Raw genomic sequence first — 16,875 nt, forward strand, 5'->3', positions numbered from 1 at the left:
TATATGTCAAATTTAGAGAGGCACCATAACTTTTATTTTTTTCCCTAACGATGCAAAAATGAACGATACAATTCTGCCTCTGGAGACCGATACTGAGAAGCAATCGTTTTTTTGCATGTTATATATTAAAAAAGAAAAAAACGGATGCAAAATCCAATTACTTTGAAGTTTGTCTTTATTTCTGTTCACAATCACAATAAAGTTATTCTGTCACGGTTGCCCACTGCCCTCAAATGGCCTCGCCCGTTTGGCACCAGCTGCGGCTCGTTGCCTGATTGGCTTCCCTCCTAATTTAGCTCACCCCTTGACCGTCCGTCAACGAACCTCTGCACCCGCATGATGTGTATTTTGACTCTGTCAGGTATTCTGCTTGTGTATCCTGCCCAGTATCGATCCCGTCCATCCAGTATCGGCTCGTGTTCTGATATCTGACTCAAGACTCCAGTATCTGGTATCGAGTCCGTCTATCTCGTCCTGTCTGAGATTTTGCTCCAGTCTCCAGTTTCTGTTATTGATCCCACCTGTCTCATTCTGTCTGATATCTTGCACCAGTCCGCAGTATCCGGTATCGATCCTGTCGATCTCTTCCTGTCTGATATCTGACTCCAGACTCTAGTATCTGGTATTGATCCCGTTGATCTCGTCCTGTCTGATATCTTGCGCCAGTACCTGGTATCGGTCCAGCCTGTGTCATCCTGTCTGATATCTTGCGCCAGTATCCGGTATCCTATCCCGTCTAGCTCACCCTTTCCAGTATCAATCCCGTCTATTTTGTCCTGTTTGATATCTGACTCCAGTTCCCAGTGTCTGATATCAATCCCGTCTGTCTCGTCCTGTCTCATATCTGTCTCCAGTATCTGGTATCGATCCTGTCTATCTCGTCCTGTCTGATATATTGCTCCAGTCTCTAGGTTCCGGTAGCGATTCCCACCTGTCTCATCCTGTCTGATATCTTGCGCCAGTCTGCAGTAGCCGTTATTGATCCCGTCTGTCTCGTCCTGTTTGATATCTGACTCCAGTCTCCAGTATCTGGTATCGATCCTGTCTATCTCGTCCTGTCTGATATCTTGCTTCAGTCTCCAGATTCTGGTATCGACCCCACCTGTCTCATCCTTTCTGATACCTTGCGTCAGTCTGCAGTATCCAGTATTGATCCTGTCTGTCTCGTCCTGTCTGATATCTGACTCCAGTCTCCAGTGTCCGGTATTGATCCCTGTCTGTCTCGTCCGGTCTGATATCTGACTCCAGTATCTGGTATCAATTCTGTCTAACTCGTCCTGTCGGATATCTTGCGCCAGTCTCCAGTGTCCGTTATCAATCCAGCCTGTCTCATCCTGTCTGATATCTTGCTCCAGTCTCCAGTGTCCGGTATCCTGTAGCCTGTCTCATCCTGTCTGCTATCTTACGCCAGTATCCGGCATCGATCCCGACTAGCTCGCCCTGCCCGGTATCGATCCAGTCTGTCCGGTATCTGCTCGTGTATCTGGTATCGATCTTGTCTGCCTCTGGCTTCCTGTTTCTCCGCGCCGGTATTCTGTCTCACTTCTCCCGCCTAGCGAGCGCCGAATCACTGGCGTTTGTGTTCACGCGCATGACTGCCCCGTTCCCGTGAAATAAAGCTTGTATGAGAGCATTACGCGTCTGGGTACTCTGTCTGTTCTGTTTTGGTATAATACATGTTTTAAAGTAGTGACTTCAATTATAGGCCATTATTTTTATAGTTTTTGTCAATATTAGCTACAATACAGAATATATTGTTATGAACACCATAATACTGATGTATACACTCATTGGCCACTCTTTATTAGGTACACCATGCTAGTAACGGGTTAGACCCCCTTTTGTCTTCAGAACCGCCTCAAATCTTTTTGGATTCATCAAGGTGCTGGAACCTCAGACAATTTGGTCCATATTGACATGATGGCAGATTTGTCGGCTGCACATCCATGATGTCAATCTCCCGTTCCACCACATCCACAAGATGCTCTATTGGGTTGAGATCTGGTGACTGTGAAGGCTTTTAAGTATAATGAACTCATTGTCATGCTCAAGAAACCATTCTGAGATGATACCAGCTTTATGACATGGTGCATTATCCTGCTGAAAGTAGCCATAAGAAGTTGGGTATATTGTGGTCTCAAAAGGATGGACAAGGTCAGCAATAATATTCAGATAGGCTTTGGCATTGCAACAATGCTCAATTGGTAACAAAGGGGCCCAAAGAGTGCCGAGAAAATATTCCCCACACCATTACTGTCAGGAACCAGAATGGAGACAGGATCCAGTAGCGTAACGTTTCACAGAGTTTTATTGGGAAAAAGGGAAAGGAGGGTACACACGATCTGGAGCTTGCGGGTCGCGGGGAGCCGTTTGTTCTGAACGCGGAAGTGGGACTTCCGTGACAAGCGAGGGTGGGAACAGAAAAACAGGTCAGTAGCCGGGGTAAGGGAGCCAGAAACAAGTCAAAAAAACAGGAGACTGGAGTAGACGAGGTTGGGGGCCAAAGCGAGTCAAAAACCGGGGAAAACAGAGTATATGAGGTCAGGAGCCAAAACGGGTCAAAAAGCCAGGAAACAGACGGGAGCAAAAACGGGCGGGAGTCAGAGTCAAAAAGCTCACCTCGTGTAACTGAGGTTCGCAGACGGTCTGACAACGGGTAGCAGAAAGCCGGGGGTTTAAAAGGTGGCAGGGAGCCAATCAGCGTCCGAGGCTGCTGGTGCCAACGGAGCAGAGTAGGGTGTCCTGCATCAGTAGTCATGACAATTACACTACCACTACCAGCCTGAAACCTTGATACAAGGCAATATAGATGCATGCATTCATGTTGTTGACGACAAATTCTGACACTACCATCCCATTGTCTCATCAGAAATCGAGACTTATCAGACCAGGCAACATTTTTCCAATCTTGTAATGTCCAATTTGGATGAGCTTGTGCTAATGTGAGCATCAGTTTCCTGTTCTTAGCTAAAAGGAGTGGCACCTGGCGTGGTCTTCTGCTGCTGTAGCCCATCTACGTCAAAGTTCGACGTACTGTGCGTTAAGAGATGCTCTTCTGCCTATCTTATGTAGTTGAGTCACTGTTGCTTTTCTATCAACTCAAACCAGTCTGGCCATTCTCCTCTGACCTCTAGCAACAACAAGGTTTTTCCGCCCACAGAACTGCCGCTCAGTTGATATTTTTTCTTTTTCAGACCATTCTCTGTAAGCCCTCGAGATGGTTATAAGTGAAAATCCCAGTTGATCAGCAGTTGCTGAGATACTCAGACCTCCCCTTCAGGCACCAACAACCATGCCATGTTCAAAGTCACTCAAATCACCTTTCTTACCCACACTGATGCTCGGTTTGAACTGTCACAAGCCAGAAACAGAGAGGGGACCCAGTAGCGTTTTTTTACTCAGTTTTATTATAAGGAGAGAGAGAGCAGTGCTGGCTTCCACGATCCGATGATCGACGGACACGGATAGCAGGTGGCAGGAACGCAGAAGTGGCACTTCCGTGTCGAGCGAGGATAAACGTAGGCAGCAGGGATACTGGTCGATAGCCGATACGGGAGAGCAAGGGCGGTATCAGGTCCAGAAATGAGGTCGGCAACAGGTATCAGGCAGGAAACATGGAAAAACAGGTCGATGGTCGGGATGATAGAGCAGGGCAGGAACGGGTCCAGGAACGGGTCCAGGAACGGGTCCAGAAACAGGTCGGTAACAGGTATCAGGCAGGAGAAAACAGGGCAAGAAAATGTCGGAAGGTATGAGCTTGCCTAGCTGGGAGCAAAGGTTCGCAAACGGTCTGACAGCTTCCTCTTGGAAGCCGGGGGTTTAAAAAGAGTCTTTGAACCAATCAGCGCTCAGGGCTGTTGGCGCCAATTGGGCAGTCACAGGTGCCCTGAATCAGCAATCATGACATGACCTGCAGCAGATTGTCTTGAGGGACTGTCTTGTCTACATGCCGCCATGTGATTGGCTGTTTAGAAATGAAATGTTAACGAGTTTTTGGACAGGTGTACCTAATAAAGTGGCCAGTGAGTCTTGATATTGCAGAAAGTGCATAGGATTATGTGATTTATGTCACATTATACAAATGCTCCAATACAAAATGGCTACCCACTCTATAAAAATAAATGGGCAAGATATCTTTGTGCCTTGCAAATATTACAGAGAGGTAGTGAGGTGACACGACCACGTTTCGCGACTACTTCTATCGACAATCTAAGCTTGGAATATTTTTGGGGCGAAATCTCCAGTGCCTAGTGAACATTACGTTGAGGTATGAATGAGGCAAAACCAATTCGTACAATAGTACTTTTGAAAATCAGAATACATTCTAATGAGGACAATAGATGCTTTGAATATTTTTGGGGTGAAAACTCCAGTGCCTCGGCCACACCATGTTGAAGTATAGGAGCGGCAAAAACCTAGTTGTACAACTACTTTGATAGAAAATTGAAATACATTATCATGAGGTACATAATTGTTTGGAATCCTTCTTGAATGAGCTCAGGAGTGCCTCACACACATTACGGGGAGGTAGAGAGGAGACAAAATCAAGTTCTGCTACCACTTCTAAAGAAAAACAAAATATACTCTGATGTGGAACATAAATGCTTCTCCATTCCCTCAGGCACATTACATAGAGGTAGAGAGGGGACACAACCAGGTTTTAATGAGCACCATACATGCTTCAAATCTTCATTGGGTGAGATCTCCTGTGCCTGATGCTCATTATCTTGAGGTATAAAGGATGCACAACTAAGTTGCGCAACTACTTCTATTAGAAAAAGGATCAAATTTATTCTCATGAGGTACATACGTGCGTTTAACCTTTTGTGGGTGAGCTCTCCAGTGCCTGGTGCACATCATGTTGAAGTATAGAGGAGGCACAACCAAGGTGTGCAACTTCTTCTGTAAAAAAAAATCAAAATATATTCTCATGAGTTACACAGATGCTTGTAACTTTTTGTGGCAAGATCTCGAGTGCCTGGTGCACATCATGATGAGGTACAGAGGAGCCACAACCAAAGTTGTGGAACTACTTCTCTAAAAAAATCCAGTTATTCTCATGAGGTACACCAATGCTCGGAAGATTTTGTGGGCAAAGTCTCCAGTGCCTTGTGCACATTATGCTGAGGTATAGAGTAGGCAAATTAAGCTGTGCAACTATTTTTATAAAAAAAGGTAAATATAATCTCATGAGTTACACAAATGCTTAGACCCTTTTATGGGTGAGATCTCCAGTGCCTGGTGCACATATTGTTAAGGTATAGAGGAGGCACAACCAAGTTGTGGAACTACTTCTACAAAAAATCCAGTTATATTCTCATGACGTACACAAATGCTTGAAAGATTTTGTGGGCAAAGTCTCCAGTGCCTCGTGCACATCGAATTTGAGGTATAGAGGAGGCAAAATCAAGTAGTGCAACTACTTCTATAAAAAAAGGTAAATATATTCTCACGAGGTACACAAATGGTTAGAACCTTTTATGGGTGAGATTTCCAGTGCCTGGTGCACATCTTATTGAGGTATAGAAAAGGCACAACCAAGTTGTGGAACTACTTCTGTAAAAAAATCCAGTTATATTCTCATGAGTTACACAAAGGATTTGAAGATTATGTGGGCAAAGTCTCTAGTGCCTCGTGCACATCAGGTTGAAGTAAGGAGGAGACAAAATCAAGTAGTGCAACTATTTCTATAAAAAAAAAAAAAAAATCAAAATATTCTCTCACGAGGTACACAAATGCTTAAAACCTTTTGTGGGTGAGCTCTCCAGTGCCTGGTGCACATCATGTTGAAGTATAGAGGAGGCACAACCAAGGTGTGCAACTTCTTCTATAAAAAAAAATCAAAATATATTCTCATGAGTTACACAGATGCTTGTAACTTTTTGTGGCAAGATCTCGAGTGCCTGGTGCACATCATGATGAGGTACAGAGGAGCCACAACCAAAGTTGTGGAACTACTTCTCTAAAAAAATCCAGTTATTCTCATGAGGTACACCAATGCTCGGAAGATTTTGTGGGCAAAGTCTCCAGTGCCTTGTGCACATTATGCTGAGGTATAGAGTAGGCAAATTAAGCTGTGCAACTATTTTTATAAAAAAAGGTAAATATAATCTCATGAGTTACACAAATGCTTAGACCCTTTTATGGGTGAGATCTCCAGTGCCTGGTGCACATATTGTTAAGGTATAGAGGAGGCACAACCAAGTTGTGGAACTACTTCTACAAAAAATCCAGTTATATTCTCATGACGTACACAAATGCTTGAAAGATTTTGTGGGCAAAGTCTCCAGTGCCTCGTGCACATCGAATTTGAGGTATAGAGGAGGCAAAATCAAGTAGTGCAACTACTTCTATAAAAAAAGGTAAATATATTCTCACGAGGTACACAAATGGTTAGAACCTTTTATGGGTGAGATTTCCAGTGCCTGGTGCACATCTTATTGAGGTATAGAAAAGGCACAACCAAGTTGTGGAACTACTTCTGTAAAAAAATCCAGTTATATTCTCATGAGTTACACAAAGGATTTGAAGATTATGTGGGCAAAGTCTCTAGTGCCTCGTGCACATCAGGTTGAAGTAAGGAGGAGACAAAATCAAGTAGTGCAACTATTTCTATAAAAAAAAAAAAAAAATCAAAATATTCTCTCACGAGGTACACAAATGCTTAAAACCTTTTGTGGGCGAGATCTCCAGTGCCTGGTGCACATCATGTTGAGGTATAGAGGAGGCACAACCAAGTTGTGCAACTTCTTCTATAAAAGAATCAAAATATATTCTCATGATGTACACAAATATTTAGAACCTTTAGTGGGCAAGGTCTCCAGTTCTTTATAAACATTCAGAAGAGGAAGAGAGGAGACACAACCAAGTTTTGAAACTCAAAACGCAAAATATATTCTAATGAGAAACACGAATGCTCAGAATCTTTTGTGGTTGCGTCTCCTCATTGCATATTACAGCGTGCCTTCACTTGACTATGCATCTGATCTTTTTGTATCCTATTGGGCTCATAATCGTGTCCTAATATTTAGCCGTTATTGTTCCAGAAACATCATGCATCCCTACTTAAATGAATAAATAACCATAACGATAAGCCTTAATACTTCCTTACAAACTGTGTTTTGTTGTTGTTTTAAGGTTTTCAGGGCAAAAACTGCGAATTGGACATTGACGCTTGCGGGTTGAACAGCTCATGTCCGCCTCCGACTCAATGTTTGGATCTTGCTGACGGTTTGAACTATACCTGCCGAGTACCATGCCCTCCAAGTGTTCAGGTCAGTCCAGTTTTATTGTCGTATTTGAATGTGTGGAGAAATGAACTTATTTAAATGACAGAGTTGTCTGTACAGGATGGAAAATATTGTAGATTTTTTAATTGCAAAATATATGCATGTAACTAGCAAAAGCACATGCTGTGAAAAAAATATATATATATATTGTTGGATTGTTTCTGAATTCCGTTGAATTTTAAATAGGAATGTTTATGCCCCTGTGGCAGGTGACTTAAAATGTCAAAGGAGCATCTTTTTTAACATCTTCATCCCAAACAAAATGAATTACCTAGTTGTAAATTTTGTCATTTCAATTACCGTATTTTCCGCACTATAAGGCCCACCTAAAATATATATATATATATATATATATATTTTTTTTTTTAAAAGCTGACTATGCATCTTATAATCGGGTGCGCCTTATATATGGATCGATATTGAGCCGCGACAGTTCTCGCAACTTACAGTAAGCAGCCACCGACTCCACTTTTTTGCGTCGAAGAAGTGCGCCGTGCATACCGGGAAATATTAAACAACGATTCTTTTTTATTCGTGCGTTTGTATAAAGACCCTGAAATGTCTCCTATTAAGAGACACGCTTACAACGCAGAGTTTAAACTCAAGGCGATCAGTAGAACACGGAAATAGAGCAGCAGCAAGAGTTTGACATTAATAAATCGATGGTGCAGAAGTGGAGGAAGCATGAGAATGAGCTGCACCAAGTAAAGAAGACTAAACAAAGTTTCTGTGGCAATAAAGCGAGATGGCCACACTTGAACAGTGGGTTGTTGAACAAAGAGCAGCAAGTAGAAGTGCTGCACTGCAGAAGAATAATTCGAGGGATTCGTAGATGAGGAGCTGAGCTTTATGTTTTTTCTTTTGTGTGTTCATGTTTTACATTTTACAGTTATTATGTAATTGCTTTATTGTTATTGTTTTGCACTTGTTATTGTTTTTGCACATTACGACTGTCACTATATTGCGATTGCACTAACGTTTAATTTACCATAACAGTATCAGACGTTTTTTGGCGTGTTGACTAAATGGAGGAAAAGTAAAATGTTATGCCTTGCTGTTGTTCAAAGATGTTAAAGATGTGTCACGAAAATGCTTTACCTCAGAAAAAATAATAAAACAGCTGTTTATTCACTTTGGGAGTGAATGGAGTTGTGGAAAGCTTGTTTGTTATCTATTAATAAAGTTTGACCTATCTGACTGTTTTGTTGACATTTCCTTTAGCGCGGCACCATCTAATGGTTGCATAACGTAACTACAGCCTCTACTGTAGCGCCTGATAATGCGGTGCGCCTTATGTATGGAGAAAGTTTTAAAATATATCATTCATTGAAGGTGCGCCTTATAACACGGTGCGCCTTATAGTGCGGACAATACGGTATTTTTTATTGGTGCAGTTTTATTTGAATTGGGAACACACCTCTAGTTTTTTTATATATTTTTTTAAATTTTCATAAAATATATGATGGTGCTTCACTGCAAAACAATATATATTTAGTTTCCTTCATTATTTTTCACATTTTAATTTATTTTATCTTTAAAACAGAACAAAAACTGTGGTTAATGTTTGACGTGGTTGATTTGTTAATGTTTAATTTTAATTAGGAAAGTTTTTTCCCATGTGTGTTTTTTTTTAAATCTTCATTCAAAATACAAATTAATTTTGGTTGCCCTCTTTTCCTGTTTTCATACAGTACCATTTTAAAATGGGTACATAATACAAAAAGTAAACTCCCAGATATATTTTGAGATGACATTTTTTTCATAAGAATTACAAAGAGAATAATAAATCAGAATGGTAAATAGTATCTGCCTTCTCCAAATGATTGTGTTTATTTTAAGCATTCTTTGTGTTTTAAACTTAATTTTAATCAGGAATGTTTTGGCCTCTCCAGTAAGTATACAAGGTATTATTTTTCCTATTTTAATGTATTTTTTTAACATTTTTGGGGGGATTAAAAAAGGATAAAAAAGGGTGGTTTTGCAGGGAGTTATGAGTTACATACTGCTTTTACAAATATTTATTAGAAATCAATTAAAAAGAGAACTTGTATCTGATTGGGTTTGTTTTAAATACTCTCCTTTTTGCATTTTTAGGGAATAGGATAAATATTGAACGACGAAAAAATGATTCTGAAAACCACAACTTCTTATAGACATTGTAAATGACCACGATATTTTATGATACTTTGTTATACATCATTTTTATAATACTTTTGTTCCTTTTATTTTCAACAGCAATTTGTATCTGCTACTTTTTACACGAAAATAATGTTTGAAAATATATGAAAATACATTTCACTGACAATGAAAAACATAAGTGGAGCTACATCAAAAAACAACTATCTTGAATAGGATTTGCATAAACCTTGCAGCACATATGAACATAAATACTCTGTAACTGTCTTTTTTTTCCACTCCCATCCTCCTTCTTTTTTTTTTTTTAGAAAGCGAGCTCTCGGGAGCTTTTGCCCTTTGTGGTCATTGATCTCGCCTTGTAAGACATGATTTAGATGCAACGTGAAATAGCAAGCGAATACAGTATCAAGCTGGGATCAGTATTCATGAGTATCATGTTCCAGTAATGAGGCCCATTCTCAGGCTGCCAGGAGGAGGAAATGATTAGAAGCTGTATTGTGAAATAACGACATGGGCAATGTAAAATATCACATGTAGATAATATATATATATATATATATGTATATATATATATATATATAGTGACTTTATGTTTTCTGACGTCTCTTCTTTGGTAGCCGTGCGTCAACGGAGGCCGCTGCGTCCTGAATAGTGGCAACAGCTACACGTGTATCTGCAGACGTGGTTGGTCGGGTCACAACTGTCGCAGGAATATCAACGATTGCGTGCAACACTGGTGTCAAAATGGCGCCACTTGTGTGGATGAAATTGACGGTTATAGGTGAGTTTATAGGTAGCGATGCACCTAAATTTATAGGCAAAAAAAGTCAGTAAAACGCACTAAATCAACATAAAATGAGATGTGGTCCCTCTCAAACACATTCGGGATGGCACAGGGGAATGCAAGGGAAGGAGTGATCGGGTAAGAGGAGTATGAGGACAGTGTGTGAGTGTGTGTCCCCCTCCATTGTGTTTATTTTTATTAACGCACGTACAAGCTTATCTCCTGATTTCAATATTGTGTTTTATAGTTCCACGGTTATAGGTAGTTGTGCACTGTAATTTAAGACCAAAAATGTCACGGACCAGGAACGGACCCAATTGCGTTAGTTTTACTCAGCTTTATTTGGAAGGAAGAAAGGGCTTGCACCCACGATCCGGTAATCGTCAGTCACCGGTAGCAGATCGCTGGAAACGCGGGAGTGGCACTTCCGTGTCAAGCGAAAGCAATGTCGAGAGCGAGAAAAAACAGGTCGATGGCTGGGACGGAGGAGCAAAAAACGGGTTCTGATAAGAGGTCGTTATCGGGAATCAGACAGAAAACAGGGCAGGATAGAGTCAGTAGTCAAAAAAGCTTGCCTTGCGTGTAGCTAAGGTTCACAGACGATCCGACGAATGTTGACAGGAAGGCGGGGGTTTGAAAAGAGTACAACAGCCAATCAGGGTCTGCGGCTGTTGGCGCCAACGAAGCAGAAATATTAAACATTGATCTCTGTTTTTTGGTACCTCTCCATTTATGTGGATAATGGAAATCGAGGTGTTTTTGAACGTTATATTTTTCAAAATAGTGAAAATGACATGAACCGGAACAGGAGAACCCGAATGCGTGACATTTCTCACACAAGCCTTTTATTTTACGGGGAATGGGGCAGTCATGCACGTTAGGCAGGAGTCTGGCGTGGAATGACAGGAAGCCAGAGGCCGACGAGATAAATACCAATTGCCCGGGCAGATATCGGAATGATGGGTTCGATACAGGACAGGACAGAACAGACAGGATTGATATCAAAACAGGATATAGAAATTAAACAGGACAAACTAGGCGGGAACGAAATTGGAGATCAATAATAAACAGGAGAAAAATAGACAGGAACGATACTTGACAGGAAAAAACAGGCAGGAAATCGGACAGAGTCAAAACCTACGTCTTGCAGGGCAGACGTTTGTTGACGGACAGACAAAAGATAAGTAAGAGCACTAAGCTTAAATAGAAGTGAAGCGTATCTGTCAACAAGCCGCAGCTGGCGCCACTCGGGCGAGGCCAATTGGGCGCCATGGCAACCGTGACAGAAAAATGTAAAGTTTTTTTTTTTTTCAGGATTTGCCAGTTTTTTTTCTCAGTTTTTGGCCCGTATTTAAAAATAGAACGTTGCTACCTGCGACTCATTTCGACAGAGCGGGTCGCTAAAAATAAATAAGTGCATCTTTAGTGACAGCTTCGTAATTTCTCCTGTCAGTATATGGTACACATGAATCCTTTTTGGTTTTCCAGTTGCCTTTGTCCCGAAGGGTTTTCCGGCTCCTTCTGTGAAAATGACGTGGATACCTGCACGGAGAACGTCTGCTCGGAACACGGAGTTTGTTTGGATCAGCTGTCGAACTTCAGCTGCCGATGCGACGTGGGATACGAGGGAGATTTGTGCGAAAAGGAAACCGATGAATGCGACTCTTCGCCCTGTGCCCAAGGGGCCCGGTGCCAGGACCTGGTCGGGGATTATCGATGCCACTGTCCCCTGGGGTTTGAGGGTAAGACGATATTTACGTACTAAAAATATAGCCCGTGTATTACATTACGTCACTGAGACTTTTATCTATTTTTTTATTTTTCAAGAGGAGGAAAAGAAACACTATTCTTAACCATTCTGCAGATATTAATCCGCTTTGGCCTGGAGAGGGATGGGCACCAATAGACTGTACATGCCCAAGATACACCACAGGAAGTGGTGCCAATATCACCTTAATGGTTAAGGGAACCGACCAACCAATAGTCAATTTAGTCGATGAACAAACCAAAACAGATAGTCAAGTCATGTTTATTTGTATAGCCCTTAATCGCACAGAGTCTCAAAGGGCTGCACAGTTTATTGTAAACTACAGGCTATTATTACACCATCCCCTGATCTAAAACCTACAGGAGAGCGAGGAAAAACTCAAAAACCTCAACATAAGGGGAATGAAGAAACCTTGACATGAGGTAATCCCCCTTCCAGGATGACCAATGTATGTTGCAATAACAAATAATACACAGATATTGTAAACATAATATATAGGTTATTCATATGCTATATAATATAAGTGTGTTTTAGGCCTAGATTTAAACATTTCCATTAAGATTGCAGAAAGAATCTCAGGGGGCAGAGCATTCCACAGCATCGGGGCCCGAATGGAGAGCGCTCTCGAGCCTGCGAATATCTTCTTGGCTCTTTGGATCACAAGTAGACCAGCATTTTCAGGGCAAAGGCTCCGGACCGGAACATAGGGGGGTATTAAATCTGAAAGATATGATGGAGCAAGTAAATGGTAAATGGTCTGCATTTAAATCGCGCTTTTCAAGTCAACGAAGACCTCCCAAACCGCTTTACAATGTGATTCACACTTAGCCATTCACACATAAGTCCATGCATGATTTTATATACTACTAAGAGAACCTTAAAATCACATCTTAAGCTAACAGGGAGCCATTGCAGGTCAGCTAAAATCAGGGTAATGTGATCAAACTTTCTTGTCTTAGTTAAAAGCCTCGCTGCAGCATTTTGTACCAGCTGAAGGCTCTTGATTTTGGACTTCGGGAGACCGGAAAGGAGTGCTTTGCAGTAATCGAGATGGGAAGTAACAAATGCATGAATTATAATCTCCGCATCCGACTGAGACAGCATAGGGCGAATTTTAGCAATGTTGCGAGGATGGAAAAAGCTGTTCTAGTAATAATCTTAATGTGTTTTTTAAAGGACAGATTGGGGTCAAATATGACACTTACATTTTTGACTGAGTCACTCTGGGTGATATTACATTTGTCAATGTTAGGAGCAGTTTTTGAGAAAAAGTCATTTAGATGGACGGATAACTAACATTTCGGTCTTTTCAGAGTTAAGGCGCAAGAAGTTGAGTGACATCCATTCTTTTGTCTCAGTGAGGCAGGCCTCCAAAATTTCCACTGCTTAGTGTGGCAGATTCCTCCATCGGAAGATATAGTTTAGTGTCATCTGCGTAGCAGTGGAAACTGATATTATACTTGCAAATAATATCACCTAACGGTGGCATGTAAATGCTACAAAGAAGGGGGCCAAGTTCTAAACCCTGGGGAACACCACAGGTAACACTCAAGGCTCAGATGTCATTTCACCATATCTAACAGAGTGTGTCCTATCTGAGAAGTAGGATCTGAACCCTAAGAGGACGGTTCCTGAGGGACCAATCCATTTTCCAACCGTTCTAGTAAGATATTATGGTTCACAGTATCAAAGGCAGCACTAAGGTCCAGCAGCAACAAGAGTGATGAAGCGCCAAAGTCCATTGCCAGTAGAAGATCATTGGTTACCTTAATCAGGGCTGTCTCAGTAGAGTGGTTAGCCCCCAATCCTGATTGCATGGATTCGAAAAGATCGTTCTCGGATATAGAATCATTCAGCTGCTGCGCCACAACTTTTTCAAGTACTTTAGAAAGAAACGGTAGGTTTGACACAGGTCTATAATTACATAAGCTTTCTGGATCAAGGTTGGGTCGTTTCAGTGTAGGTTTAATAACAGCGGACTTAAAAGCCACAGGAACTACACCTGAGGAGAGTGATATGTTTATAATATTTAGAACTGATGGTCCAAGGACACCATTTCCTGGTGTGTCTTGGGCAAGTACAGCATTGTTGGGTACATGCCGTTTCAGGCCAACAGGAATACTACAAAGCTAAATAAATCAAATTCTGTGCTGAAAACTGCTACCAAAGTATACTATTTTGCTTTGCATGTTTTTCAATACAATGTTGATAAAACGAATCCATTTAAAACAAATACGAAGCAATATAACATGTAGATGTCTGTATTTATATTTATTCAGAAATTAAAGGTTGTGGATAAGTCTCCTGGATTGGCCCCTTAGCCAAATTGTTTAACCTAATGTGGCCCCTGATTCCAAAAATCGCCCACCCCTGACATTGTGTTAGCTAAAACAACGCTTTAATGCAATCATGAATTTGTTCTATTACTCATTCATACACATGATTTACGTTTTTCACTTTAATGTGAAAGACATGTATCCCCAATTAGGTTTTAAATATTAAAATGTATCGTTAACCAAATTGTTTGAATTAGTTATCTGACTCCATTAACCAGAGACAACCTACATTCGCCCAACAATACGCGCTTGTTTCTTGATTGAAAAGATTGACAAGAAAAGCCGACATTTTCACACGGGGGCAGATTTAATTCCATTATTGATTTAACTAAGTGTACTCCATCGAAGATGGCTGAATCAGCCGAATTAGTGTCGTCGGAGTCTCTGGGAAGCCTTTTCTGAAGTCTTGTCACGGTCGCCTTGGTGACCAGTCTGCCCCGCCCCCTGGGCAACAGCTGAAAGCAGTTCCACTAATGGTGGGTCTGTATTTAAGGCTGCATGGTGGGCTCTGCGGTTGCGGGTTCATTACTACTCATTCTTCACAGTCCCGGTCTGTTATGCCTTGTCCTGTTTAGTCTGTTATGCCTTGTCCTGTTTTAGTCTGTTATGCCATGTCCCGTTGAGTTCGTGCCGGAGGAACTCTGTATTGTTCTGTTTTGCCCCGGAGTATTGGGCGACTTTTATTTTATTAAATAAAACTTACGGATCGTCAACGCATTTGAGTTCTCCCTTCATGCCTCCTGCCTCTGTTCTGGTCCGGTCACCTTCCACGCCACCACGTCTCGTGACAAGTCTTCCAGCCTTTCTCCTCTCGGCCCACGCCTCTCCGCAAGATGGTGTGCCGGCTCCTCCCATGGGCGTGCCAATGAAGCCCCCTGGGCTCCACCATCTCGGAGAAGAGCGCCGCGATGTCTGGAATTAACCAAAACAACAGAGCGTTTATCAAAACAATGCCTGCTGTCCTCCGTCAGAGTCCTGTTATCAAAATTCCCTTGTCAAAATATTTGGCATTTGGAACTGCGTGACCTGTCATTGAACTATAGCCTACTCGGGGGAAATCTTTATTGCACTCAATAAATGTAACTTGTATTCAATCGTATAAAATCCTTTATAGTCAAATGTATAAAATCATTCACCCCATATTCTTTCTTTTTTTCGTTTGCATATATAGAAGGCGTAGATGTAAGATGCCCGCCACTAAAAACAGCGTAACGGTGAACCTCCCTGTTGGGTAAACGTTGACGATCCATTCTAATTTGTTTCCCTACAGGAAGGAGATGTGACGAGAACGTCAATGATTGCCGGTCGGAGCCGTGCCTCAACTCCGGTCTATGTATAGATCTGCTGGACGACTACATTTGTCACTGTCCTCTTGGTAGGTGCCAACGGACGTGTATTATCATTGATCGTGTTTACGAAAAACACGATGCTGTTAATGATGCAATCTCTTCTGCCGGCTTTTACGTCAGAGGAGTGGTTTTATTTCCCTTATGTACTCGTTTCCGAGATGTTCATTGACGCGTCACAAGACATGTTTTGGAAAAGGGCTTAGTGTCTCAGGCTTAGTGTTGGTGGATATGGCTGGTAAATACATTATTCTAAAAATGTATGGACCGATTGGCGCGGCGTTAGCTCAGGAGGTAGAGTGCTCGTCTTGGGATCAAGAGATCGCAGTTCGAATCCTGGCTCCTCCTTATTATATGTCGAGGTGTCCTTGGGTAAGACACTGAACCCCTAATGCCCCCAATAAGCAGATAAGCGCCTTACATGGCTGCACGGCCGCTATTGGGATATGCAGATAATTTCATTTCATTTCATTTCATTAAAGGGCAGGAGTTTATTCTTTTCAAAACTCGTCTCGCCTTTTGGGAGCACCACACACGTTTTTAGATCGTTATGTCTGGAAAACAGATGAAAAACTTTGTTTAGTTCTTCTGAAGGGTGGCTACACACACTTTAGCTGAATTCTGAAGATATTTCAATCAAGACACACACGCTCTCGGATTTATGGACTTTTCTTTTACTCATTATCTACTGAAGAAGCTTGAATAGAACACAAAACAATAATAAAAAAATAAGACAAAGACAACTAGAAGTTCACAACTGGCACCATTTGGATTGTTAGGGATTAATATTTAAATGTTTACCAAATTGTTCGAATTAGTTATCTGACTCCTTTAACCAAACACAACCTATATTCTCCGAACAATGCGCGCTCGTTTCTTGATGGGAAAATATGGACAAGAGATCGGCATTTCTAGACGGGGGCAGATTTAATTACTTAAACAATTTAACTAAGTGAACTCCATCGAATTAGCCGAATTAGTGTCACTCGAGTCTCTGTCAAGCCTCCTCTTTCGATCTTCTGCTTCCTCGGCCCACGTTTTTTTCCGCAAGTTGGTGTGCCGGCTCCTCCCATGGGCGTGCCAATGAAAGCCCCACGTGGGGTCTACCCTTTCGCCTCGATGTCTGGAGAAACTCAAAACATCACCGAGCGTTTATCAAAACAATGCCTGACGTCCTTCGTCAGAGTCCTGTTATCAAAATTACCCAGACAAAACA

General features: G+C 41.7%; 1 protein-coding gene across 1 annotated transcript in view; it reads left to right on the forward strand.

Annotated features, from left to right (window-relative positions):
* eys (EGF-like photoreceptor maintenance factor) overlaps positions 1–16,875 on the forward strand; it is a 342,903-nt gene that overhangs the window by 48,831 nt on the left and 277,197 nt on the right. The window contains exons 8-11 of the mRNA XM_088352009.1: positions 7,138–7,274; positions 10,043–10,206; positions 11,698–11,951; positions 15,584–15,688. Of these exons, the coding sequence (XP_088208135.1) occupies positions 7,138–7,274; positions 10,043–10,206; positions 11,698–11,951; positions 15,584–15,688 (660 nt within the window). The remainder of the gene's footprint in view (positions 1–7,137; positions 7,275–10,042; positions 10,207–11,697; positions 11,952–15,583; positions 15,689–16,875) is intronic.

This window comes from Urocampus carinirostris, chromosome 13 (genome assembly GCF_059441175.1).
Source record: "Urocampus carinirostris isolate Australia breed hairy pipefish chromosome 13, RoL_Ucar_1.0, whole genome shotgun sequence".
Classification (NCBI taxonomy): Eukaryota; Metazoa; Chordata; class Actinopteri; order Syngnathiformes; family Syngnathidae; genus Urocampus; species Urocampus carinirostris.